At 40.6% G+C, this 26,399-nt stretch overlaps 3 protein-coding genes across 4 annotated transcripts in view; 1 reads left to right on the forward strand and 2 right to left on the reverse strand.

Annotated features, from left to right (window-relative positions):
* The window catches only part of LOC118416511 (endoribonuclease Dicer-like), a 28,021-nt gene extending 15,361 nt beyond the window's left edge, over positions 1-12,660 (reverse strand). Inside the window, exons 1-3 of the mRNA XM_035821636.1 lie at positions 12,457-12,660; positions 2,043-2,223; positions 1,220-1,382 (exon numbers count right to left, since the gene is read on the reverse strand). Of these exons, the coding sequence (XP_035677529.1) occupies positions 1,220-1,382; positions 2,043-2,198 (319 nt within the window). The 5' untranslated portion in view covers positions 2,199-2,223; positions 12,457-12,660. The remainder of the gene's footprint in view (positions 1-1,219; positions 1,383-2,042; positions 2,224-12,456) is intronic.
* A 281-nt stretch (positions 12,661-12,941) lies between these two features.
* Positions 12,942-23,574, forward strand: LOC118416521 (alpha-ketoglutarate-dependent dioxygenase alkB homolog 6-like). 2 transcript variants are annotated; one of them, XM_035821658.1, is made up of 8 exons: positions 12,942-13,119; positions 14,046-14,114; positions 16,279-16,339; positions 16,622-16,641; positions 18,045-18,071; positions 21,744-21,839; positions 22,167-22,289; positions 22,636-23,574. In XM_035821658.1, the coding sequence occupies exons 1-8, from the start codon at positions 13,069-13,071 to the stop codon at positions 22,915-22,917; spliced, it is 729 nt and encodes a 242-aa protein (XP_035677551.1). In that variant the 5' UTR covers positions 12,942-13,068; the 3' UTR covers positions 22,918-23,574. The 2 variants fall into 2 exon arrangements, with proteins under 2 accessions (XP_035677551.1, XP_035677543.1); XM_035821650.1 differs by having other exon boundaries at positions 12,943-13,119; positions 21,735-21,839.
* LOC118416535 (protein SPATA45 homolog) lies at positions 23,430-26,005 on the reverse strand. The gene is made up of 3 exons (XM_035821668.1): positions 25,751-26,005; positions 24,737-24,825; positions 23,430-24,092 (listed from the first exon to the last, which is right to left on the reverse strand). The coding sequence occupies exons 1-3, from the start codon at positions 25,882-25,884 to the stop codon at positions 24,070-24,072; spliced, it is 246 nt and encodes an 81-aa protein (XP_035677561.1). The 5' UTR covers positions 25,885-26,005; the 3' UTR covers positions 23,430-24,069.
* Positions 26,006-26,399: the final 394 nt, after the last annotated feature.

Raw genomic sequence — 26,399 nt, forward strand, 5'->3', positions numbered from 1 at the left:
GTTTGCCAAGAAGAGTCCTGGTCAAAACCAATGCACCAGAACTGATTTGTTAAAATCAGTTGCATATATTGCTGAGTAAAGTTTTAAGAAACTGAAGGCTATTACACTTAATTAACATATCCTTGACACAAGAGACTAGGGTTGATGTCATGTTAAGTAAATTCTAATTATGCTTACAGTATAACAGTAATGCGTAAATGCGTACTTATATTGCTCGCGAAGCAATGGCAGAAAAATATAGTACTCCTTCTTCTTGTTCTTTTCATCCTGACGGACGTTCAGTTCCGCTGGGCTCTGCTGTGTGCAACTAGTCCGGCTCTGCTCTTAGCCTGCTTTAATCAAGCTTCTAGCAGCCTTACGCTAGTCAGGCCCACAAACATGGCTGCCTAGCAGTGTCAGGTAATTGCCTAACTAATGGTTCTGTCTTCACAGCCTCCAAGTTGACTTATGAGCCCATTATCTCCAATGGCTGGCAAGACAGTTGACTGAGTTGTCTTGTCAGTGGCAGTCAGGGTCAAGAAAGCGATAACGGCGAGGGTGACATATCACCTCTGTACAGGTGAAATCTCACTGGTAGACTCTGAGGTAAATTACTGATAAAGGACCAGACAAAATGGAAGTATTACAAAATGTGACAATATAGCAGAATATGCAATGCCATGTAGTCTGGATACCTGTATCAAGAGCAAAATAGTTCTATACTCTGGAATACATGCATATGCAAGGAAGGGAAGGTCTTATCTGATCTAACTAATTCTAAGCCGTCATTGTGGGCCCATTAAGAAAAAAAAGCATGTTACGGCACATACCAGTTATCCCGCCATACCCAACCATTTTCATCTTACCTTATTTGTTATGTCACAAGTAAGATATTGAACATTGGATCTTTCAAAAATTGTCCAAAGGAAGGGAGAATGAAACCATGTTTTGAAAGCTAGTCAACAAAATTTTCTACCAAATATAAAATACAATATGGCCAATAGATGTAGATCTTGGCTTTTAAAAGCTACCAGGCAATACAACTGTACTACAGCCTTATAATTGACAGAGCAAAGTTGGTCTCTGCACAATACATGCAGGACAATACAAAACATGAAAAAGCCTCAGTTCATCCTCTGACTCTGAGAAAGCCTAATTGACTGCATAGGTCAAAATATAAAAATTCTGATAACAAAAGGTTCCAATGGTCCTGTATGAATTGGTGGACTGCCCTACTCACCATTGTTGACAAGGAAGAAAGTCCTCTTCCCCCCATCACTAAGGGCTGCCCTAGTCTGGCTGCTGAGCTCTTTGATCAACATGACGGCCACAAATGTCTTCCCCGAGCCTGTCCCCAGACACACTATGGTGTTCTTTTCCAGGGCTGCATCTAAGAGCTCCATCTGAGGAAATAGGACAGAAACAGTAAGGAAAGCTGCTCCTCATTCCTCATTTTGGATTTCTTTCACAGGACACTGATCATGTTTAAATGGTCACCTCTCCACCCTTCATCAATCATCTTAAACAGGGCCAGTGTCAGAGTCCAGGGAATTTTTCTGTCCTAGCCTCTGATACATGTTAGGTCTCCTAGGAGATCAAGTCTGGTTTCATCTTACTAAAAATCTATGAAGGAAATTCAATCAGGAAATTCAAGATATGTAGAAAGCCATTTTCAGAGGAAGCCAATGTTAAAGTGTTGCAAATGCGCCAGGGCAGTTTGGGATGTTCAAAGAAAACAAAATAAGGAGCCAGGTGACAGTTATCATGCACATATTTTCCAAAATTGTCAAGACTCAGCCTTTTAATTTTTTTATGGTCACCTTGCCTACTTTGTTTCTCTGGATAAATCCCAGCCTCCCGTGACATTTTTAAAAAAGTAGTCATCTTTAATTGAATAGAAGTTTATTTGCAAGTTCATGCCTGAGGGCTAATTGCAAGTGCATGGTACAAATATAGGAGATATACATGTGACAATGAACAGTAACTTATAAACAATATTTTACTCTAATACTAGTTTTGGCTATTTCTAAACAGGTTCATCTCTAATTTCTTGCCCTCCTGACCTGGTAGAGCCTTGGTGTGAAGATGGACAGGTGCTGAGGTTCCCTCTGCAGGTGACATGTCTGCGGCTGGCTGGTGTGCTGGGCTGGGGCGGGGGCCATGGAGGCAGGGAGGCCCGCCCCCTCCCCTCCTCCTCCTTCTGTCAGATTATCTGACATGGTTTATAGGCTCACCTTGTCTAGTCTGGAAGGAAAGGGAAGAAAAGGATCTCATCAAAGTTGGTAACACATCTGTTGCGATATAAATTTCATACACAGCAACACAGTGATTTCACGTCTGGGTGTTGCTTTGGCATGATAATTTTGTAAAACCTTTACAACCATTGGCTGAGTGGTATTTCTGGTTCATAGGATGGATTAGAATTGTATCAGGAAACATTACACGCAGCATACCAACCACCAAAATTAGTTGATGACCATGACACAAATCTGATTAAAGAAACAAACTGACACTGATCACAAAATCTGATGTGCGAGGCAGTACAATCATGATAATTCCCAAGCATTTACATGTTCATAAAATGATATCAACATGAACAGTTAATGGTAACAGGAATCCCTGAAAGGCCACAAGCTGGAACTTTTGTCTAGACCTATATCAATGCCTGACTGACTGTCAGACAGTACATGTTATCTCCTGTAGACCAACTTCCAGGACAGCCAATCTACAAAATAAATGGTCTGCATTGTCAAGTCTGGCGTCCTCCTGTCATGGCAGAGATTAACACTGGCCCAGTGACATTTTAGGGGCACAGTGTGGTGGGCATCAAGCTGCCCTGGGGCACCCGACTGTTGTTAAGGCCACAGGATGACAGTAAACTAAAGGATTTAGCCTCAGAGTCAGACACCAGACAGACATTGGGTAGATTCCCATTAATTTCCATCGATTTTTGCACATCGTATACATTGAAATGAATTCAGGTTGTGTCCTCAGACACTATTCAAGGAAAAAGACAGAAACAGTTTGAAAAGTACATATTGTGTGTGTATTACAGAACATAGGTGTACAGTTTGAATATATTTTTTGTATACTGAATTCATTTTTGGTATAATATCATATTCTTATGGAGATAAATATCATCATTGCTACATGTACCATCAACCAGTATCCAAATGTATGTTCTAGCTTTAGCATGTTAATACAACTAGAAACAAATGCCTTTTATGATATTCCCATAGATTGTACTTGCAAATTGAAAGGGTTACGTAAGTCTTCTCTGGACCATTTTTACATGCAGAGGATAGTGAGGAATAGAAACAGTACCGCTGAAAAATAGATATTCTCAAAATGTAAGGATTCAATTCTGAACATGTGTGAAAAAAAGCCAGCTGATCATCACAATTACATATTGTGATGGGATAGAGTCTCAAAAATGTGACAAATAACACATTGTAATTGTATAGGCTAACAAGATGTTTTTTTTACATTTGGTTTTTTTAGACCAAAGAGCCAATGTCCAGTGTTCCACTCTCCATGGACTGTAAATAGGAGACTATTTAGGCCACTTACTAACTACCTTTCTCATATTTTCTGTCCTTTGATACTTTTCATCATGTTTCTTTCTTTGCAGCCATCTTCTGGTTGGTAACTCTGTATATCTGAGTCTGTAAATCATCAGAAAGTCTGACCAGCACCATCCAACACAGCTGACCATGGGGGCATGGCCAGCAGGGAATAGCTATCAGTTACAAATGAGAGGTCATCTGTCTTGTCTGGAAATGGTGACAGCTGACCAGCCCACCTCATCAGGCCTCACTAATCTAATACTGCCAGTACTTTGATATCTGCCTGCCTTCCAGGCAAAAAGAAAAGGAAAGGCAAGTAAGAAAGATTTATACATGCAGGGCTGTCTCCAGCGTTAACTTTAACCTTTTTTACGTCCAAACAATGTTGTTGCTCTTTTCTTGTTAAATATGTCATTATCACACTCAGTGAGTCACTCACTCACCATCCGAATAAGGTCATGAAAATAGACTTTTAACAGTTTCATGTCATGAAGTTAAGATTTTTGGGATGGATGGGGTAATATTATTTTCGGTCCCAACAAGAAAAATTTCAGTCCTGGGACGGAGGGACAGTTCATGGAGGTAGTCCTGAACACATGTAAGACTTCACAAAGTCACATTGCTTCTACATTCTATAAGAACAGAGGGTCATTGTATGTAGTTAAAAAAGTACTGCTACTAAGTTGTTAAGAGCACAATTGTTGTACACCTGCCACAAAAGAAAAACTGGAATCAAGAACCTGTTTTCAAGAAATATCAGGAACAGGTTGACACAATGTTGATCAAGAGAAAAAGCCATTCTTAATATAAGCACATTATTTTACAGTGTACAGAGTATCCTATTGTAAAATCAACAGAAAATTCTGCAATTTTCTCTGTGTCAGGTTACCTGGACAAGCTGATCATAGCCAGCTTACCTGCTCACAATTGCTAGGCAAACATCTATATCTGGAGCAGACACACATGTACTATAGTTTACAGCCACCCGTATCTGCACACAAGGCCTTTTGTACCGAGTATTCTTCTCCATGCCAAAGCGTCTGGTCAAATTATCTCATGATATCACCTTGCCCTGGCACATCAGCACTATTGCTCCTGTTGTCAGTGCCAGATAAGCATGTCTGTCAAACAAACATGCAACTAAATATGACACACCCAAACCAAATGGCATGAAATGAGGAGACTCACATCAAAAGGTAACAGCCACCCTCCTGTCCAAACATGTCAGGTGAATATGTGCCTCATTCTAATTGAATAATGCCCCAAGGTGTATCAGGTGGCAAACTAACACCATGTACTTCACAGCTCTAATGTGATTTCATTGCAGAATAATTCTGTCTTTGTTATTCAGAGAAACACAGAAAATGAACAGACTGAATGTTAACTGCAGTTACCAGTTACCAAATGGATACAGGTGATATTTTGACATGACTGCTTTTATTTTCTTGATTTATGCTACTAACACTTAAACCTGAATCAGATGCATGATAAAATTGAAAATGAGAACTTTAAAATGTCAGTATGTACTATAATGCACCCACGTCTATGTAAGAATGTGATTGGCCGCCGTATGGCTAACCCGGACAAATTAATATAGAAGAGAATTTTCAATACAGTCCAGACTGTATATGGACTGGTTCAGAAAATTAGTAGTAAGACTATCCACGCAAATATGGTTATGTCCAAGATATGCTCCACTTGTTCTGCTGGATGGCAACTTGATAATGTGAAATACGTACGCATACATGGCTTTATAATCACCCTCGTAAGTGACTATAGTTTAGCTATTGCTAAGCTACAACCCAGACAGGCAGCTCATGTACATATTTGCCTACAGGTGTTGTGTCTGGCGCCTGAGCATTAACCACACCTTGAGACTTAACAATGCAACGAACCTACAATTAGGCAAGACAAGTGGACAAGATCACAGCACTGCAGGACTCGATCGAAATGGAACTGTTTGTTTGAGAAAGAATGAAGGAAAATAAAAAACAAAAAAGCTGAGCATGTACCGAGGACATACAATATAACAATCGATCTATTTTCAAACGTTGCCGTCTAAATTTCTCTTTGAACTAATAGCTACTATTACTAACAGTAACAGCTCCTGTCGATACACATTGTCAGGGGCAAGTATCATTATCACAAGCAAGTCTCAGAGAAAAAGGCACTGTTATACAAACCTCATGGAGATCCTTAGCTCAAGTTTCGACACTGTAAGCGTGGCGTTCAGCACAAAAATGCAAATCACGTTCACTCATGCCCAGAGGTAATAAGGGTATGAAAGTAACCCCGCCACACCAACATGAACATCAGAGAACAAACTCAAACTAGATGGTTGACTCAACACAAGGCCTATTCACCCAAACCTGTGGTGTGAGACGTACACACACTTGCGGTAAGAACAAGACGTAAACGAACATACCAAAATATGCCGGCAGAGCTACACCACCACGTGACCTGCGATGACCTTTGACCTATAGCGTGGTGACAGACAAACAGCCTTGCCACCGCCATTGTTGTACGTTCAAGGTCACTCTTCTGTGTATATTCTCAACGTACAAAGAACGACACACATGGTGATAATGAAGTTCACAAAGAATACTCCTTGCACTACAACCTTTTTATATCAAGTTACCTTCAATACTTCTATACTTTCTATAACTACCTTACTAGCACTCTTATCTGATCTGATCCAAAAATCAAAATTGCAAAGTTATGAGTTATATGTACTGAATGCTATAACTAATGCTATACAGTAAAGTTATATACACTGTTATCTGAACGTGCATGTAGACAGAAGTTCTCAGAACATGAAAGTTATGAAATAAACATCTGACGGCAGATGCTTTGCAATTTATGTATCACTGAGTTATACCTTTCATTTTCTTAAATTCATTTGTTGGACAATTTTTCACTAAGTCAGCATGGGTACTGTTCCTACACAGAAATATTCTAACTTTATCAAGAAATAATTCTACAAACTGTACAAACCAAAAACAGAAGCAATGCACATGGCTGTGGACAGTATCCCTCTACTATTTTCATCTCTGCCCACTTTACTTTTCTGGCATGTATTATATCTTTGGGGTGTCTGTCAAGTCTGGCTACACATAGCAATAAATAACATGTGTTCAAGTAAAACCAAAAAGTCACCTTTACCTGTAGAGGTGTAGGACTGGTTCAAGGAATATAAAATCATTCTTGGGGGAAAAATACACAGATGACATGTATAATGCCGGCCATACCTGTATGCTCTTCATTTTCATGGAACAAATTAACAGTTGTCAATTTTAGTACAGCTACTACAAGGAGTATAAATATCTCAAACCTACAGCTTGTTTTTCAGGTAATTCATCTAAAAATCAAACCCACACATAGGCTGGAAAAAGATTGTCAATACCATCCATGGTACAAAAAAGTCTTACCCTAATGATGGATGATTCCTGGTGTATGTGGAGACTGTCAGTCTACAACTTTTACAGACAAGCCCAAGAGATAAACCCGAACCTCATGAGAACAACTCATTTGAAACTGGGTGGGCCAAAGATATATCGGAAAGGGAGATTCTCTAAGCCCTATCTAAGCCCAGACTCGATGCCTACCTCCCTGCTCCCTTTCATAACATATGTACAGCAGGTGGGGATATCATCATCAGTTTGTGAAAGATTTATTTTGGGAAGCAGATGTCAAGTGCAGCTATTCTCCTTTTGCTCATTTTTATAGCACTGGATGGCAACAATAGAACGACACACCTAAACAGCTTGTCTTGAAAACAGAAAATTGCGATCTAAAATATCCAAATATCAAATGATTTATATTTTCATAATAATATCCATGCTGCTTAGAATTGCCATACCTACAAATGCACACACCTGTATTCTGGTGGTTTGCGATCTTGCTGACAAACCTGGTCCCTATGAAACAAAAATCTATACCTGCGTTTAACCTTATACCAAATCATAAAAATTAGAATTTAGGCAATATCAATCAGATAGTTTTAAAGTGATTTCTTTCATCTATACAAATCTATACAGATACAAACTGCAGAGATATGCCATACTGACAAGTCTACACATATAAGTTTAACACATAAGTTTCCTCCTGGAAGTAATTTGACAAAGGTTAAAAAGCAACCTTACTCATACAACCTTGTACTGCATAAACACATATTGCACAAACAAACAACATTCAAATCTAACTTTCGGTAGGACTTCTATGAAAATGATAAGACAAGGCTGAAGCACTTGCCATCTAAAGTAAAACAACTTCTATGAAAATGATAAGACAAAGCTGAAGCACTTGCCATCTAAAGCAAAACAAGAGTAGTGGTGAGTTCCACCTCTAGCATAATGCAGAGCCAAAACAGGCTTATCCCTCTGTGGTCAGGTTCCAGCCACAAGTATGTGCTAACAATCTCCTTTCACACTAGTCAGTAACCCAGGCCCCTTATATGTGTATACCTAACTGGGCATGTGGTAACTTCCAACAACAATCCACAATTACAAGTTATATGAAACAATAGCATAATGTATATGATACAGGAATAATTGGCCGGAAAAGTTAGTGACCCATGCTGGACATTCTTCATTTGCAAACATGTCACACAAGAACCCTTTTCAACTTTTATCTCGCTACCAAACCCTTGCCAGAAGCTAAATTTGATCTAGTTCACCAAAGAACAATGTCTCTACATTACTGGATCTACAGATTGGTTAGACATACAACATACTTTGCGTTCATGGGGTAGCCTTTCAAAGGAGGTCTCTCCTTTCCACCTTGATCACCACAAACCAAGTTCTATTCGCCACATGCCATTGAATGTCGTACGGAAAGACCTGTGTTAATATTTTCTCCTCAGACTCCATACATTTCAACAGAAAGTACCTGACAGCTCTGCACCAGCAAATATTGATGTATACAGTTGGTAACGAAACCGAGGATAAATGTTGCCATTTACAGCTGCCTGGCTGCGTGGAGGCTCTTGAACCTGGCTCCTTTCACTATCTCGCTTCTACACGGCTCCATTTTGAGATTCATATAAGTCTCATCGAAAAATGGCTGCTGAAGCCTACTATGGCATGATGGGATAGCTGTAGATATGGCGTTGACAAAACATGAGCTGCGCAACTCCTTCTACTTCCTTGGGATTGCGCAGAAGCTGACAAGGAAAGCGACGACACAGGAAGAAAGGGCCTGCCAGCACATGACATGAAACTGAACAATGTACTTTACATTCTGTTTCAACTATCGAGTGCTTGTGCAGTCATACTCATGGCACAGATCAGAGGCCATGTCTCACTGAGATCTAGCTCAAGCCAGACAGCCAAAAGACACATCTTAAAAATTACGAGCATCACGTACGTGACTTTGGCACTAATGTTGTACCTGTGTCACTATACAACTGTTTTTCTAAAGTTGAAGAACAGGTAGAGACAGGACTAGAATTACTAATTTTCGCGCACCATGTATAAGAATACGGCCACTGGCAAGAATGCCACGAAGTCCCCTCCTGGCTAAACAAGCTCTCTCTTGCAGCTGCAAATGTGAACCTTGGAGAGCCAGGGCCTTCTCCATGACATACGCATGTGATAGCACCCTTTACCTTGGCTGAAAATCCTGTTCCTGCATCACCCGTAGCCAACCAGCAAAATGGCTTCCACCCCACCAAACAACGTCCATGAATGGGGAATTTCAATATCAGTTGATCTTTACCAGGCACAGGGTCGGCTACAAGCAGGGTGGACGTGACCTCATTTGCTATGGGGACCCAGTTGCCTTTCACATGGATCTGTTTACTCAAAGCTGTATCCATTAACGTGGGCAATACTCCACAGCAACTGAAAAGATTTCCACGTATTGTCTAAGAATTTCCGAGCGAGGTTTGCTGGACATACGAGGCATTTTACCATTGACCCCGCTGGAAGTTTGCAGGCATAGGCCGTCCCCGTGTATTACCTAGTACTAAATGGCTTCACCAGACAACTGTGCAAAACAATGTAGGAGGTCAGAGGAAAGCCGTGTGTTAGGGCACCAGACAGGCTCCCTGCAAAGTACCATGTTAAACTTGCACTTGGATGGAACCTGACAGGGCTGTATACGCTACCTCCTTCAGTCCATGCAAGGATCCCAAACAAAATTTAAAAACCATGATTCTGAATCAGAACAAGCCATCGTACTTGGGAAAGTTTACCGTCTATGAAGCAGTTATCTGTCAAGTTTATATCTGCTGTCAACAAAACTGTCTGCCTTTTAAAGGTTTTCAAAAGACATTTTCCACATATACCGAGTATAACGACATGCGCCACAAGGCAGTTCAGATTTAAAATAACCGTCCTCCCATACATACCTTTCTGGCAGCTATCCCAACTGTCGCCTCCAAAACCTGGACAATACCTGCCCTATACGATAAGTTTAAAACTGAATACCTGTAACGTTACTGTACAATGACTTTAAAACCAAACTCCAATCCAAATTCGAAATTATTCGTCTCCTTCGAAACAAGACATGAACACAGCCTGTTTTCAGCCGCCGGCAACTCGTAGGAACCTTATGTTTGCATGTGACGTCACCGCTTTTCAAAATTTTGAAGTAAACTCAACCAGTTGAACTACCGTTCATTCCACATCTAACGCAAGTCATTTCTCTTCCAACTGCTGATGTTGGCAACAATACCTCTAAACCAAGTTGGTTTTTAGTCACTTTCTGGATACCGTTAACGTTTGAACTCATCATTCACAGTGCAATGTCTGATTGGTAAACAAAAACAAGTTTTCCATTTCTGGTCAAAACCTATGTTACCCTTGACCGCTATTCCCACTGGGGTTTGATGAAAGAGCTGGGCTGTCTACCTGGGCTGTCTACCTGGGCTGTCTACCTGGCCTGGCTATCACGTCAGGCTACTCAGATCCCCCCATTCAAAGCCTCATCATATGGCACTCAGCTGATTGACAGGCATAGTAATTGCTAATCTCCAACCTGCCAGTGACCTGAGGCTGGCCTGTCCATGTACACCACTGGCTGGGCCCTTCGGGAATGTGTCTGGGAGGCATTCCTTGCAGGAACACAAGTACCAGCACTGTGTGTAGTAATAATTATGGGGATGTGTCCTAGATCTTAATTTTGAAGCTGTTTAGTCTTGCATTGCAGGACTACATGTATTCCTAAAAGCTGTTAGTCAGGACTATTCCTAAAATGAAGTATTTGCAAAGTAACAAATGACTCTGATTTCACATGTTATATAAAACCTAGTCTAGAAGATACTCCTTTATCATTCTATTTTGCAAAAAGATTTTATAACGGTAAGGTTTTCTTGTTATTTTGGCAAGATGGCATCACTAGTATATGTACTAGATTGGTCTGAAAATTGCAAGCTAGTAATTACTTAGTATTTTGTTTGTTCATATATGCCCCTGTGGTGAAATCTTGCCTGGCCAATCTTCTCGGACTCCTACCTTGTTGTGTTGTGTAAATGTTTGACCTAGAAAACAGAGGTCCTGGGTTCATATCCTTTGACATGTCACAAAAGCTGTGCTGGTGATACAGGACTTTCCCCACTCCATCCAATTGTACAAGGGAGTTGGAGAGATTATTGGCAGTGGAAGGAGAGGATTGGGCTCTGTCCTGGACACAAAAATTGTCCAGTGGATAACAATCTAAAAGGCTATGTGACTACCGACAGGGTCCTCCCCAGAGGATGTAACAAGGGCGGCCCTCCATTATGTTCCTGGCCCAGCACCACTATAACGTTACTACTTTTAACGTTACTAAATTTAGTGTGTTTCTTCCTATTTTCCTGGTTGGGTTTGCTAAAATTCATGACAATTCACAGATTGTTGTGCCAAGCGGTGTCACTTTTCCAATCAGCATTGGCTGCAAAAACTTGTGAATGGGCGATGATCAAAACAATAGTTTTAACTATTGTTAAAGGAATTGCTATTATTCTCGGAGAACTTGACACATTCTGTCATTGCAAAATGATCCCATTTTCATAAAAACACTTAAACATCGCAAACGTGTTTACTTCACAATCTTTACACTTTACAATCTCAACTTGTCAGAAAATAAGATTAGGTTTTCCAAAAAATAGTCATCTTACCGTCAGGTCATTTTTGCCAGTCTCTCCACTTATATACTAAAAATTATGGGGAGAAACCTGACCGAGAGTATACACGAGAGTGTATATGTCAATATGGCATACTAGTATAGAGATCAAGGAGGTACATGTAATTATACCCCCCTTGGTCAGTACAACTTTAGCTTTACAGTGATTTATGCTCGTCTTTCTTGTTGTGCGAGCTGATATTTTCTGTCCTACAAGACACATTCCCGAAGGGCCCAGCCAGTGGTCATGGCAGATGGACAGGCCAGCCTCAGGTCACTGGCAGGATGGAGATTAGCAATTACTATGCCTGTCAATCAGCTGAGTCCCATATGATGGGGCTATAAATGGGGGGATCTGAGTAGCCTGACGTGATAGCCAGGCCAGGTAGACAGCCCAGGTAGACAGCCCAGGTAGACAGCCCAGCTCTTTCATCGAACCCTTCCCACTGCACCACTTTGGTATTATGTACACACATCACATTCACCAAAACACTGAAACTGTGTCACAACAACAAAACCTCAAGTCTGCATGGCAGGCAATCGTAACGGCGAGCACTGTACATCAGGGGGTATTAGATATTTACGAGGTCGTTTGTACTTGCCATCCTGAATTATTCTTGTTACTGCAAAAGTTTACGAGGGTGCATGTGATTGTGTGCGTGTGTGTTGGTGTTTTGTGATGTCTGGGAGGTGTCTAGACAGAGCGCCATACATTACACACACATGCACGTCGGTGATACCGGGCCACTACTTAGTACTAGTACAAACATCCCTGCCGCTCCACCCACACCGTCAGCAGACTGCTTACCGATTCTAGCTTTGGATGGCGGCGGTGGCACCATGGTTTGTAGAATGAGGTAGACAGTTTCGTGCCGACGGGACGGGACAAAGTCAACCCATCATCTTGACCCGAACACACCTCGGCCGCTAAGACGGCTGAAACCCCTAGCCACTAGCTCAACTTCTGTTCCTTCGGGCTTGCTGGAGGTGGTGGGCGTTTCAGTGGGTATCTAGTTTCTGACTCACACCTGAAATTTGCTTTCAGAAGACCGAGTAACTTCAATAGCACCAAAATGAACTACTAAATGTAAATAATATGATGAAGGTTCTATGCAAATGGCGTTATGTTTTATTCCATTTATTATAAAGACAAATATATATTCTATGGAATAAAATGTAACCTCCATACATACCCTCATTATGGAATGCCCAATGACAACATGTTATGCGGTTTGTGATTGGTGAACTTTTGTCACCCATTGACCAATCAGCTTTCTTGAGACAGTATAGTGAGACCTCTGGCGAAGGGGATGCTGGGAGTTGAACAGCTGATTTCTCATGCTCAGTGAGATCAAGGACTTGGTCAGATGTAGGTTCCATTCCAAAAGAGGAGTTGAAGTAGTAGAGTTGGAGCACAGGGATGGAGACAAAGATTCACCCTCAGGACCTCCCAAGGTTTAGGGTACAGAATGTGAGTACCTGACAGACTTTCCCATGAGCGAAAAACTCTACTCTAGAAAATAATAGATAGATAGATGGTTAGTAATCACTTCCCAAACTGCTTATACCAACTAACCAAGGAAATAGTTTGCTTATACCAAGGAGCTAGGAGGTTAAAAACCTCCTTCCCTCCTTTAACCTCCTTGCTCATACAGAACAAAACTGACATCATGATGTGTATAGCCAACTTTTCATGGTGCAAAAAATCAAATGGTTCTATCAGTTTGGTCTCAACATCCGACAGCAAATGCTTTGCATTTTGCATTCACGATGCAAACTCGCACCCACGGGCAAAATGCTTCTGAATCAGTTTGCTTCAACTTGGTAAAGTTAATATCAATCAAATATGACCTCTGACCCGCTGAGGTTGTTGTGATTCTGCACAATCTTATACTTCTGCATCAGAATATTGGTCTTCGATTGGAATTGAACCAATTTCTTGCTGAATCCATGCTCCTTCACGGCCTTGGAAATGCCTTTGAAAACTTTCTGCTCTCGATATAGCTGTAACGTATAAGCAAGAACGTTATATGGTATAAGTTTCCTCAGAGTCTCCTAACACATCCCCTCTCTGATATCAGGACTGTGGGTTCCCCAGTCGACAGGAGGCGGCTCATCGACAAAATCAAATTTTACGATTAAAAACATGGCTGAAATACCCGACTGACAGGTTTAAAATGCTCCTTTTCCCTGTGACACTAATTAGTTGGTGGCACCTGAACCCTTCTCTGGTTACACTGCTACAACTGTTACTTTACCATACTGTCACGGGTCTCCATTCTTCTATCTAACAGTCCGACTTTTCAAAAGGTGTTAACCTGATAATCCAAACAGTCTTTTATTTTATCAAGTCTCATATTGAACAGTTTATATATGTTCCTGCTTTGTTTATTTCAGGTACCTCAAACGGCATACTACATTCCAGACTTTCTAACAGAGGAAGAGGAAAGCTACCTGCTGGCCAAGGTTATTTGTTGCATTAGAAAGTGTGAACTTCAATTGATGATATGTAGCTGGAGCCGTGGAGGTGGTAGCTGGTATTCTGGGAACCATCCGGATAGTAGTTCACTCGTATGTTCGCTTCTAAGTTACCCGTCTGGAGACCTGCGCATTCAAACCTTTTGGTGGAGATGTCAGTTAATAAGCGAATTTTCTAAGGAATGGGTTTTAGAGCACTCGTTCGATGATGACATGCCTTCCACAAGCAGACGGAGGGCATTTTGGGTGTTGGAACGCCTGTTAGAGCAAGCGCTTTAAGCCATTCCTTTATACGCTAATGTGTAGGGACCAACCAGTGCCCTCGTCTAAAATTTGGACAATTCCGGACATTAGAGATGTCAAGGTTCCCAGCCAGAATAGCAGAGAAGCAACTGTGTATAATAAATGTCGAGCAAACTACTTTCCGGATGGTACCCAGGCTAGGTAGCTGGCTTATCGATGATCAAATACATGGCAATAGGTTCAAATGGGATTTATGTGCCTGTTAAATCAAGTATCAAAAGAGTTGAATGACACAATCGACTACGATTTGATAGATCTGATTAACATAAGCACCTCATCCTGTAATTTAAATAACAAGGAGATTAAGACATTTTAACCCCTTGAAAATACACATCGGAAATATTTTTGGGATTGCAGAAAAAAACACAAACAAGGCAATTTGGCAAATTAAAAGAATACAGACTTGGTATTGGAAATGAGATATTTCATAGCAAATGATTTTATAGCAAAGGTAGATCACAGGCATATTTTATTATTCATATATTCATTATTGGGTGTATGTAAAAAGGCATTTGTTCTTGAAACATCTTAAAAGTGTTCAATCAAAACAAATTTCATATTCCTGATGTACACCTTTAAAATCTGTCACATAAAAACAGCACAAACAACTGTTGTGAACAGTTTGTTGTTTCCACTAAGAAATAGTCAAGTCACAATATTTACTTCCTGGTTATTAAGGCATAATGCATAATACAGAACACACAATGTATTTTTCCAGTACGTCAGTTGCACATTTCACATATTCTTGATCAATGAAAATGTTTAATTGATGAATTTGTAATAGAAAAGAAGATGACTTTTGTTCATCCTTCATTCGTTTTGAGAAAGAGGGTCTGCATGGATGGTGGGTCTGAAAAGTAGGACCCTTCTACCTTATAATTAGTGACACAGACTCCCTGTTGTAATTGGGTAGGCAGACAACTGCTGAAGGGATACCATGTGTGGAAGGTTCTTAGTGAATGGGGTTGCCTTATCACACTGACATAATGACAGAGGTGTGGGTTGGCTCAGTGTCCCAGAGTTCATCTGTCTACCTCAGAATTCCTTCTAGTTCTGAAGCAAACCATTTGGTCCTTATTGTACAGCATTGCAGTCCACTGTAAGGCCCAATCTATACACAGTTTTTGCTGATATCTGTGGAGATGTCGGGAGGGATCTGGAACGTTGGCCACGGGACACCCGTGGCGCTTGCAGTCATAAACAGCTATATAGCCTAATGAGCCCGCGTTATATGCTAATGAGCCCTCCCAAAGTCGGGACACATCTACACACGCGCGGAAGCTGTCGGGGACCCCTGCCAAGCTATCGGGGACCCCTGCTAAGCTATTGGGCGAATGGTCCGGACTTTCGGGAGAAATTTTCCCGATATCTTTATGGCGATATTGCAGTTCCATCTAGACGATGAAAAAAAGCTGTCGTCGAGAGGTTGTAGGCTTGCCGATATCGGGAAAAACTGTGTATAGATCGTGCCTCAGAGAGACCTTTGTAATGACTGCACTGCAAGGGTACATCTAATTAGACCCTACCTTTCCTTGGTAAAAATGGCTTCCAGAATTCTAGTCTGTTCAGAAAGAAGTGCAGATGAAACCTATACAACGTTGTATGCACAGGTTTCCTATTCTTGAGTAAGTTTAATTTGATCTGCATTTGTATGGAGTAGGAATGAATATTTGTTGTTGAAACTCGCCATGGATTTGAATATTTACAATATCAATCATACTGCTTTAAATTTAATTTACCTTGTTTTCCTTTAAAAGTTTGATCTCACTGTCTTTTGATGAGGGTGGAAAACTATATTTATATAATTTTCATGATATAAAAAAAAATACAATGTAACATCATCCAACAGGTGTATGCAGCACCTAAGCCCAAGTGGACACAACTATCCAACCGTCGCTTGCAGAACTGGGGTAAGAAACTTGTCAAAACATTTTCATATCATGAAAAGGACTTTTCTTGTAAAATTGTTCCATTGATTCACAGTGAAATAATTGTGGGTGACAAGAACCTGGTTGTTCATGCTGCTTTACACAATGCAAAAAGATTGTGAAATTTATGAAAACCTATACCATCACATATCTTCAGGCACAGTGTTGTATATCACTGTATTTATGTACTATATCAACACAAATGAGAAAAAAAAAACATCAGACAGCACTTGATGTTTCTTGTGTTCTTTGCCTTTCTTGTAGGTGGGTTACCTCATCCAAAGGTTGGTCATTTTTATATGTTAAATGTTCTTGAAAATTTAACATTGTAATAATTTGATGCTGTTCTGAGGCTCAATACCTTTTCACGACCAAAAGATTTTGGAAGACTAATTTTGTAGCACTTAGGGTGCTAAGTAAGTTAGCTAAAAATTAGCAGTTTGGCACCTAGAACTGTACTGTGCCAGAAGTACTGAATTTGTCAGACAAGTACCAATAATACGTTTGGCACAAAATGTCAGTATACTCTGCTTATTCTCTAGTCTTGAAATAAAGCATGTTCAGCAGCATCAACTTGTTTCCTGCTCTTTTCTTTTGGATACCAATCCTAATGTTGGAAGAATTCTAGAGGCCTCCTGCTGCCTGTAACACTATTGCAAATGCAAATAGCCAGTGACTGTAAATGCAGAAATATTCGCAGTGGATTAATGTTCAAGGTTTTCGCGGTGACCACTTCACCGCGAACTTAAAACCACCGAGAACATTTTTCTATTATGGTATTAGACTGCAGTCTATGGTGTTACCACGAACTTAAATCCACCGAGAAAAGTCCCCTTTCCCGCTACCGCGAAATTAAATCCCCGCGAACTTATTAATAACTACATTTACAGTATATATTTGAGCCCTGTCTAATGAGGACATTTGCAGGACAGAATATGTTTCATATCAGAGCTGAAGTTTTGAGTGTTGTGGAAGACCATGTTTTAAGTGGCCTATGTCAATTCTATCAAGATGTCATGTTCTAAATTGGTCCTAATGAGTCCATGTGGTCTGTCATGCAGGGAGACCTGCTCTTCATCTCCAGTCTGAGGACATCACCCTAAAATAACCTGGTGTTATATGTCCACATCTGTGTTTCACTCAGTCCTTTTCTGTTGGCAATGTAATTAAACATTTGGTAGAAATATCAAAAGAGTTTATAACACCAATGTCATCAAAATTAGAAACTATGAAATTACACGTAACCATAATAACATTATTGTATAATAACCTGGACATTTGCACAAAATGTACACTTGTCTGATTGAACATTGAACCGTTAAAAGCAATACTTTTAGCTCTTGATTCTTCCCAACAAGTAATCAGATTATATGGTTACTGCACCAGTCGTTACATCCTAATGAACATTGCAGTGAGTTTGGAACTTTGCACTAGGGCTTGCAAAGAATGTTCTTTTGAAAAGCAAACAATCATCAAATGCTTTTAATTAAGGGTTAATGATCCGCCCTGAGGTGTACATGGCGTCATAATGCTTGGTCCTTGGCTATAACCACTGAACGAAACTACCAATGTGAGCAAATTGAACGAGGTGGTTTTATGAGATTAGATGCAAATGCTACAGTATGAGATGAGATTCAAATGCTACAGTAGGTACCATGGACTGACTTGATTTATCTCCTTCCCACAGGGTATGGTGGTAGAGAAGCTGCCTGAGGTGAGTACTTAGTCAAACTGTCAGGAACTACAGTATATTTGAAGTGGAGAAAACTTTCCAATTTCCTGCATTTTTGCTTTAATATCTCTGTCTGGTAAAATCACGACCATATATAACAGCCCTTCCAGTCTTCTACAAGGAGGGGCTCCATTAAGCTGAGAACAGTCACGCTGACAATAAAACACCCAGTAACTTTTTTGATACACCATTGATTAACAAATAGTAAAAGAACAGAATGCATAATTTTTCCCTGCCATCTTTTACCATGTGTGTCATTAAACAACTACTGTATTCATAGCTGATTGCAGCATAATGCAGCTCTTTGCATGGTGTTCAAGTCCATTTGTTATGATTTAATGTAATGGGATAGGCAGAGAAAAATTCACCGATGGAAATGATGAAACATTATTTCTGGTTAACATTCTTATCAAAGTTCACTTTGAATTCTGGAGTTTGCTGTGCAAGAGTTACAGCAACTCACCTTATCAGTCACCAGGGTTGGTATGTATTAGAATATCAAGTGCTCACTCGGTGCCATAAAGCTACTTATCACACACCAGCCAGAAATCCCACTCTAAAGGATGGCCCAAGGTGATGTGAACACTGGCATGCTGCTGAGACTTTAGTATCAGGATAATGAAGCAGTAGCCAGGTATATTATTGAAGCTTTGAAATGCAAATCTATACAGAGGATGTGCTGTGACCTTGAGGTAGTTCTGTATGTAGCATTGTAATATCGATTCATTGCACATATTCCTAACGTGTCAAGGTCAAGGTCCCAGCTGATTGCGAAAATGGATTGAAATTTTTTAAACCTATACATGTAGTATCAATAAAGTAGAATAAAACATTACTGGCTTATTACAACTCAGGTGGAGTCAGCATACCAGAACCAGGGTTGCCTGGCAGCTGTCAGACATTGCAATGGAGTCAATAACTTCCCATGGCTACATTTTCACATGTCTTATATGTCAAAGTATGTAAAAGCTCACTCAGTCACAAAAAAACAGACACCCATGTCTTACATGTATATGCCGAAGTATGTGAAAGCTCAATCACAGAAATCTAGTTTGTCTGCACTTATCTGCAGTCGTATGTACAAACAGTATACAGGAGACAGGTTGCACAAGACGGTCTGCTGTGAAAAGAAGTGTACATTTTCTGTATAACTTCTGGGTCATGTCTGTCACAGGTCATTCTACTAGTCTCCAGCTCTCTGCGTAAATATTATGACATTGGAGGTGTACTATGCTGTGTCTACTGTTAACAAAAAAAAAACATACATAATTTATTATGCAGAAAATGTAGACGATCCATCTATTTTTGATAACATTTAGTTGTTACACTGACATTTTCTTGGTTTGAACATTTTAATTTCAAACACAAGAGCAGCACATTTTGAAGGTTGTATATATACATGCAGCATGTAACTTACTACCAGTCAAACTATTATGATTTTAGGCACATCAAATTAATAGTATCAACTTATTGGAGCGGCATATTTCATTTTTAGTTCATCTAAAAAATAAGTGATGATGAACCTGTTTAGACCTTAGATATGCAAAGTAGAATAGTTACTGGATAGTCAACTTCAACTTGAGGTATTTTAGACCTTCCAGGCCCAAACCCAACTTGCCTACCGATATTCGTGGCGTGAGCATGATACAAGGCATAAGATCCAACTAACAAAATTGTACAGGCCCTAATTATGATAAAGAAACCAAATGCTTACTCTGTCTTACGGCTTACCTGATGTAAATGTACTCTTTGCTGTAGCTTGAAGACATCCAGTACAGGAAGAGCTCCCCTCAGCCTGCACTTTACTTTACAATAACAGCAGATTGTCCTGCACTCTGACTTTTGACCTCAGCTCATTTGTCTTACCTGTCTGGGTGTCAGACTGTGACCCGAGTTGACCTCAGGCAGGTGTGTATTTATACAGCGGTGTTCAGGATCACACATGTTGGAAGAACTGAAGCTTTGCCATAAATTCTTCCCCGTCCATATTCTCAAACATCTGCCAATGACTAAAGGGCATTAATGTTACAGAATTGTTTTATTGATATTTACATTTTTAAGCAAATAAAAACAGACCTACACATGTATTATGCCTATTATCACCTACATGTATTACACTTCTGGTTGTCATTGCCTTAGCACTTTCATTTAGTATTACCAGTAGACCACAGAGACAATTAAGACTCAAAAGATGCCTTCAGCTCATCCGTTACACCAATGGCTATATGTCTTTGTCCATCTGAGATTCCAACTCAGCATAGTAACATCAGACCATTTAGAGGTAATGTTGTTATTATTATCAGGAATGAAAAAACAAACACCATCACACCTGTATTTCAAAGCTGTTGGATTAGGATAAGTTACAAAGGAACATTACCTGAAAATCTTTGATGGAGATAGAAGATATGATGGGGTTTATTATTATTAAATGACCTCAAATGTAGAGTTAGGGTCATTTACAGTAAAGTCATGGAACACCCGCATGGTCTTTTTAGCGAATGCCCGCAAACGCCCACTCTGGAGAAGTCCGTGCTGCACGAATCTCATATTTTTTGCTTGGAACATTCATGTTGATACAGAATTGAAAGAACTTGATAGACATGGATTCAAAAGAGCTGGAGAACCAAAGATGATATATGTGCTGTGGGATATCTGGCATGTCCAGATTCAGGCGAATGTGGAGGTACAGAATGTCTGCTTCTTGTATGTATGGATCTGAACAGAGTCTAGCATAACTCACTGTTGACTGGCACTAGTGCATTGAACCCTGGAAAGTAATGTTCACCATTAGGCAACCAGAGTTATCATAAGACATGGTTATCATTCCTGGCTCATCTTTACAGATTGATCTCCTCTCATGCTAGAGGGTATTAGATATAAATCATGTGATACATCCAACAGACAAGAAGCTTTCTAATGTCTCTCTTATGTCTGTAAACCCACCTGAGACATGGGATTCTCCCTCGCAGGATCTTGAGCCACAGCCTTTTAAGAGATCCGTCTCCCAGATTAAGATGTCCCCTGAGAAAGTCTTTTAAGGCGAGACAAGGGCAGTGTTGAACCTGACTGTGTCACTGTAGTGCCTGAAGTCTGTCTGGAACAGGCTCACCATAACTGTCAGTCAGAGCTGAAATGGTGTTTTGTCTTCCTGCTGGGCGATTTCTGTCGTGCTCAGGCGCAGCCAAGTCAACACGTTGTTTGCGGTATTACAGTATTAAATGCAGGATTGTAGCCAGGACCCGTCCTTCCATCCTAAAAAATAATTTTGCCCATTCTGTCCTCTGTGACGGACAAAAATCGATATGTAAAGATACAAAAAAAACAGATACCGTTGAAGAACTTAGTCTATCAGCAAAGTTTACACCTCAAAATGCAGGAAATAGCGTTTCAGAGGGTCTCGATTTCAAAATTTTCGGGGGGAGCATGCCCCAGGACCCCCGAGGAACATGGCGCTTTTGGCACAACGTCTCATGCCTTGGGCGCTCGTTAGGATTCAAAATCAAGGGGACAGAAAATGATTTTAGGCTGGCTACAACCCTGGTCAAATGATTGATTCTGTCAACTAGTTTCTGCCTTTTACATGTACTTACCTTACCTATCTTTCAATGAAGCCGTGCTAACCGTACTCCATCTTTCCTCCCTAAGTGGCTGCAGATGTGTGCAGACCGTATCCACTCCTTAGGTGTGTTCCAGGACAAGATGCCCAACCATGTGCTGGTGAATGAGTACCAACAGGGACAGGGCATCATGGTACGGTTTTGAATACAAGTGCTAACTTGTGCATGGTAAGAAGGAATATGCTGAAAAGGGGAAATGGGAAGGGCTAAGAATGGTATTCAAATGATCTGTTTTTCAATTCTGGCATTTCTGTCAGTCGCAAGTTTTTGATACACTTTTATATGTACAGATACAATGTCAATATAGTTTCAATCATTCAATGGTTGCAGGTTGGTAGCTTGCCTTGAAACAGTTTGCATTAAATTGGGCAGAAAAATCCAGCAGTAGTTCAGTCCTAGCACTCAGAACTCTATATAACGTTACATGTACAGTAGTGGTGCCTTGATTGTATGTTCACAGCCACATGAGGATGGTCCATTGTTCTACCCTACCATCACCACTGTCAACCTGGGGTCCCACACGCTGCTGGACTTCTACAAGCCCCTCCCTGGTGGAGAGGGGGATGCTGGGAGCACAGAACAGGTCAGTCTGCATTTGTGGAAGAGCCAGAAAAGATGAAAGTATGAGAGTATAGATACAAATGTAATGGTCAAGTGATGAGAGCTTGTCAGCTTTATGAAAATAGAAATAGGAAAAACTCTACAGAACTGTAGATGCATTTAAGTTCGCAGGGATTTAATTTTGCAGTAGCGGGTAAAAAGACTGTTCGCTGTGGTTTTAAGTTCCTGGTACATGTAGTACCATGCACTGTAGTCTTTTACTGCCATGGAAAAATGTTCGCGGTGGCTTTAAGTTCGTGGTAAATTTGCAATGCGAAAACAAATTTCTTCATTTACAGTATTTTATAAAGAGAATTATATTTTCCCAGGCTAACATTGAGGCATCAGCAGCCCCCTGTGATGAACGGTACACCATGTCGTTCCTCCTGGAGCCCCGCAGCCTCCTGGTCCTGCAGGAGGACCTGTACCATCACTTCCTGCACGGCATCGCCGAGCGGTCCGCAGACTCCATCACGGACAGGGTTACGAACCTGGCATCTTGTGGGGGTGCGGCTGTGGGGGACACGTTAACACGAGCCACGCGGGTGTCTCTGACCATCAGACATGTACCCAAGACTCTGAAAGTGCAGCTGAGGTTGGGGAGGAGATGACAGGAGAGGGCAGCTTTGGAAGAGGAGGAGGTAACATCAACTCTCATAGTCATAATTCCACAGGATGCCATAATACCGCCACACGAGGAAAAACATGAATTCAGTGTGATTAAAAGAGATGTACCGATGCAACAGCAGTATTCCTGTATATGCTTCAGATATTTAGGCGCTCAGGACAAAATTTGAGAAGACCTTTATAACAATGCTTTTGTTGTGGTGGTATTGTGGCACCCATGGAATTATGAGAGTCGATGTTACGGGCTAAAGTTTGTCCATACATGTGCAATGTTCTTTAAAATGTTTGATAGTCTGTGTACATGAGCTTCTATGTTTTATATTCATATAAATTGGAACGTCTCCAAAAATAAACTGGATCCATTCAAGATTTAATAACAGCAAGGAGCTTTCATCAAAGGAGCTTTCATCAAAGCGCCTTGGTAGCAGATCCCATGGATTGCCCCAGAGGACATTTCCCAGCTTATCTCAGTATATAAAGAAGAAACTCACATGTGGTGATTGAGAAAAATTTTATTATTTGTACTATTATTTATGGTTCTTGTAGCAATTTATCTCTTGAAATATCTTGGCTGCATGTACAATATATATATGTACCATCCAGTTGTACTTTTTAGAAACAAATAAATACAAAATGATCAAGTGCATGATTGTATACTTGTGGCTGATGTTTAGTATTCCTAGGAACTAATGTGCCTTCAGTCTACCTTCTACTACTAAGCTTATACAGTTTCTCATCATGCTGTATCTAAAAATCTCACTGTCATACATTAAGGAAACTCAAACAAAATATGAATTTTGCAACAATCTCTGTGGAGTAATAACATACATTTGTGTATATTGTGCTGTCTTCCTTCAGAGATTATAATACTTATTCATCAGAGGTTATCTCGCAAAGTAAAGAAGAAAACTTAAAATGTACAATATGTTTTGTCAACCGCTGTTACAGAAGTGACTACTTTTCAAGAGTGTATGCTAGTAGTACAAACAGTTTTGTATCACTTGACAGTGTAAAGTGTGATATAACTTTTTGCTGGGAAACTCCCATTCAAGTGTTGGTCCCAAGTCATGGCTGTGTGATGTAGTTGTTGCAGCTCCCATGTCACCAGCTTTGCAATGAAACATTATCCAATCCATCTAGATTTTCAGCTGGGTTCCCTCTGCAGTGGACAGAAAAAGAGAACAGTGGGACCATGTTTCCAGAACACAAGACAAATTATTTATAGTTGTAGTTCTGTAACACCTGAGGAGGCCAGGTCTTCCCAGCATAAAGTTGAGGGGTCAGTTGTGTCAGCTCAAGCACAATAAGGCATCAGGGTAAGGTTGCCTGAGTAGCTGTAGTGGCTCTGGCCATGTCAATTACCTTCTTTAGCTACTGGACTTTCAAAGGAAATCCAGGAACCTCATGTTCTAGAGTTGGCCTGCAGAATGCAGCAAACATCAAACACAGTTCAACAGCTACCTCCTGTTTTGAATATCCATTACCTCTCATTGTTTTACATTTACTGTCCTACAATATAAAAATTCAAATGAGGTACATATTCTGCCCTGCAAAACTATTCAAACTAAGTTGGAACTGTGCAACAGAGCACATTCTAGAACTATCAGCTCTACAAAACGCCCCCCAAATATGCATCCAGAGAATTGTCAAAAAAGAAAAGAAAATGTTCTAGAACTAAGCTACAGGTACAAAGAGACTGATGCTAGCATTGCCAAAGGAAAAGGACGCAATCAAGAAAGGACTTTCCCATCCAACACCATAAAGAAGAAATAGAAATAGAACCCTGAAGTCTGATGTCCTTACGTTTCTCTGGAAAGTGTCTGCGTTCTCGGTGGGTTGGGGCATTGACCATGAAGGTGCATCTAGGCTCAGACTCCTCGTTCCTGTTAGGGCTGTAGAATAGGGACAAAGTGAACATTTTAGGATTGTTATTGTCTGGTGATTTAAAAAATTACAATGGAATTAGATAATAAAGCATAATTTAGATGCAGATGATGCATTCAATTGATTTTGAGAATTTCATGATGATAACGTTATATATACGGGCTTTCTTTATTAAAAGATGCCACAAGTTTGAGATTCCATATTCGTGGCATGTTCCAGCTAAATGTAGTCATCTACATCGCGTGCTGCTCCTTGGATACAATGTGTGTAGTAATAATCATAATCATAATCATCTGGTGTATTTTGCCAGCCAGTAGGAATAACATCAACTTTATTATTCCTTTGTTAAAAAATGATGATTTATTGTGGCCAGGGAGATGGAAACATTTTAACTGATAAAAATTCGTCTCATTGTTCTTGTATGCCCCTGGTGAGTGCTTTGCATTTCGTGGCAACAAGCTCACTTTGGTCTTTGCCGTAGTTTTATCGGTTTGTTTTGCACATGTAACGTTAGCGGCAAACACGTAAACATAACGACGGCATCAAGCGGAGCTCTCTTCCCGTGAACATAATTTGCCTAGCCGCCACCGGGCCTTTCTATCGGGTATGGATCGTGTGATTCGGGAAAAATTATAATAGTGGGCCAAAAGGAGTGAATAACTGGCCAGTACGCAGGGAAATAACATTCCCCCTGTAGTCGCGAGCCATACCCACTTGCCGACTATTATTAAACTCCGCTGGCAACAGTTATCTGTCTGTTGTCCAATTTCTATTTCCACCAGCTCAGCGTCCTAGGCCTGGTGTGGTAGAGACTATCGTTAACCGACTAAATAACTGACTAACTTATGTAGTTCATGCATGATTTCTGTCTTCAAAAGCACTGGCGCATTGGAAACGGCTGATACATGTCTGTTGTTATGCGTAACGCGTTACCTGAAAACATCGCTCCTGAAGGCCTGCTGTGCATGTTTCCTCTCCGGGCGACACCAAATCCGCAGAGCGTTGGAATCCACCGTGCACCAGGACTCCCTCTGCTCCCCGAGCTGCCGAAGCTGTTCTTGGTCCATTTGGAAATCTCGGAAGTTAAGCTAGGCTTGACACAGCTGTGTTACAGTACTGCACGTGAAGTATGAATGGGGATCGTGTCGCCCAGCTGGGATTGTTTACATGTCTCAATGGCCGTCGCTATGGAGACACAGGCTTGCTTTGTCAATGGCGACGCTTAGCGACTTTTAGTAGTACTGCACCCAGGCGTTTACACATTTGACTAAAACAGTCATGTAACGTTAAAGTTAATATCCTTATAAGCCGGTAATCTGTAGAGAGGTTATAGCCACGGATAGTTTTGTTTGCGTTGCACAGACTAACAGTAACAGTAGTAAATCAGGGAGGCTATTTCCCTTTTTTATTTATACAATTGTATAACATAAACCTAACTTAATGCCCAGTGTTCTCTTTTATGACACTTTAGTGTGATACAAAGATGCATTGTTTATGTGGCATGTTTTCCCTTATCCTTTCTTTGATTTCAATCGAACGCGTTGATTCATTTAAGAATTGCAAAATAATCATCAACTTCGGT

The sequence above is a fragment of the Branchiostoma floridae genome, chromosome 1 (genome assembly GCF_000003815.2).
Source record: "Branchiostoma floridae strain S238N-H82 chromosome 1, Bfl_VNyyK, whole genome shotgun sequence".
NCBI lineage: Eukaryota > Metazoa > Chordata > Leptocardii > Amphioxiformes > Branchiostomatidae > Branchiostoma > Branchiostoma floridae.

Excerpts from the sequence above, each read along its gene's own strand:
- LOC118416521 (XM_035821650.1), top strand. The coding sequence starts at position 13,069 with ATGGAGACAAAGATTCACCCTCAGGACCTCCCAAGGTTTAGGGTACAG. Across the intron at positions 14,115-16,278 it reads AAAGCTACCTGCTGGCCAAG|GTGTATGCAGCACCTAAGCC; the intron begins GTTATTTGTTGC and ends ATCATCCAACAG. Across the intron at positions 22,290-22,635 it reads ATGCTGGGAGCACAGAACAG|GCTAACATTGAGGCATCAGC; the intron begins GTCAGTCTGCAT and ends ATATTTTCCCAG.
- LOC118416535 (XM_035821668.1), bottom strand. The coding sequence starts at position 25,884 with ATGGACCAAGAACAGCTTCGGCAGCTCGGGGAGCAGAGGGAGTCCTGG. Across the intron at positions 24,826-25,750 it reads TTCAGGAGCGATGTTTTCAG|CCCTAACAGGAACGAGGAGT; the intron begins GTAACGCGTTAC and ends CCTATTCTACAG. Across the intron at positions 24,093-24,736 it reads CAGACACTTTCCAGAGAAAC|AGGGAACCCAGCTGAAAATC; the intron begins GTAAGGACATCA and ends TGTCCACTGCAG.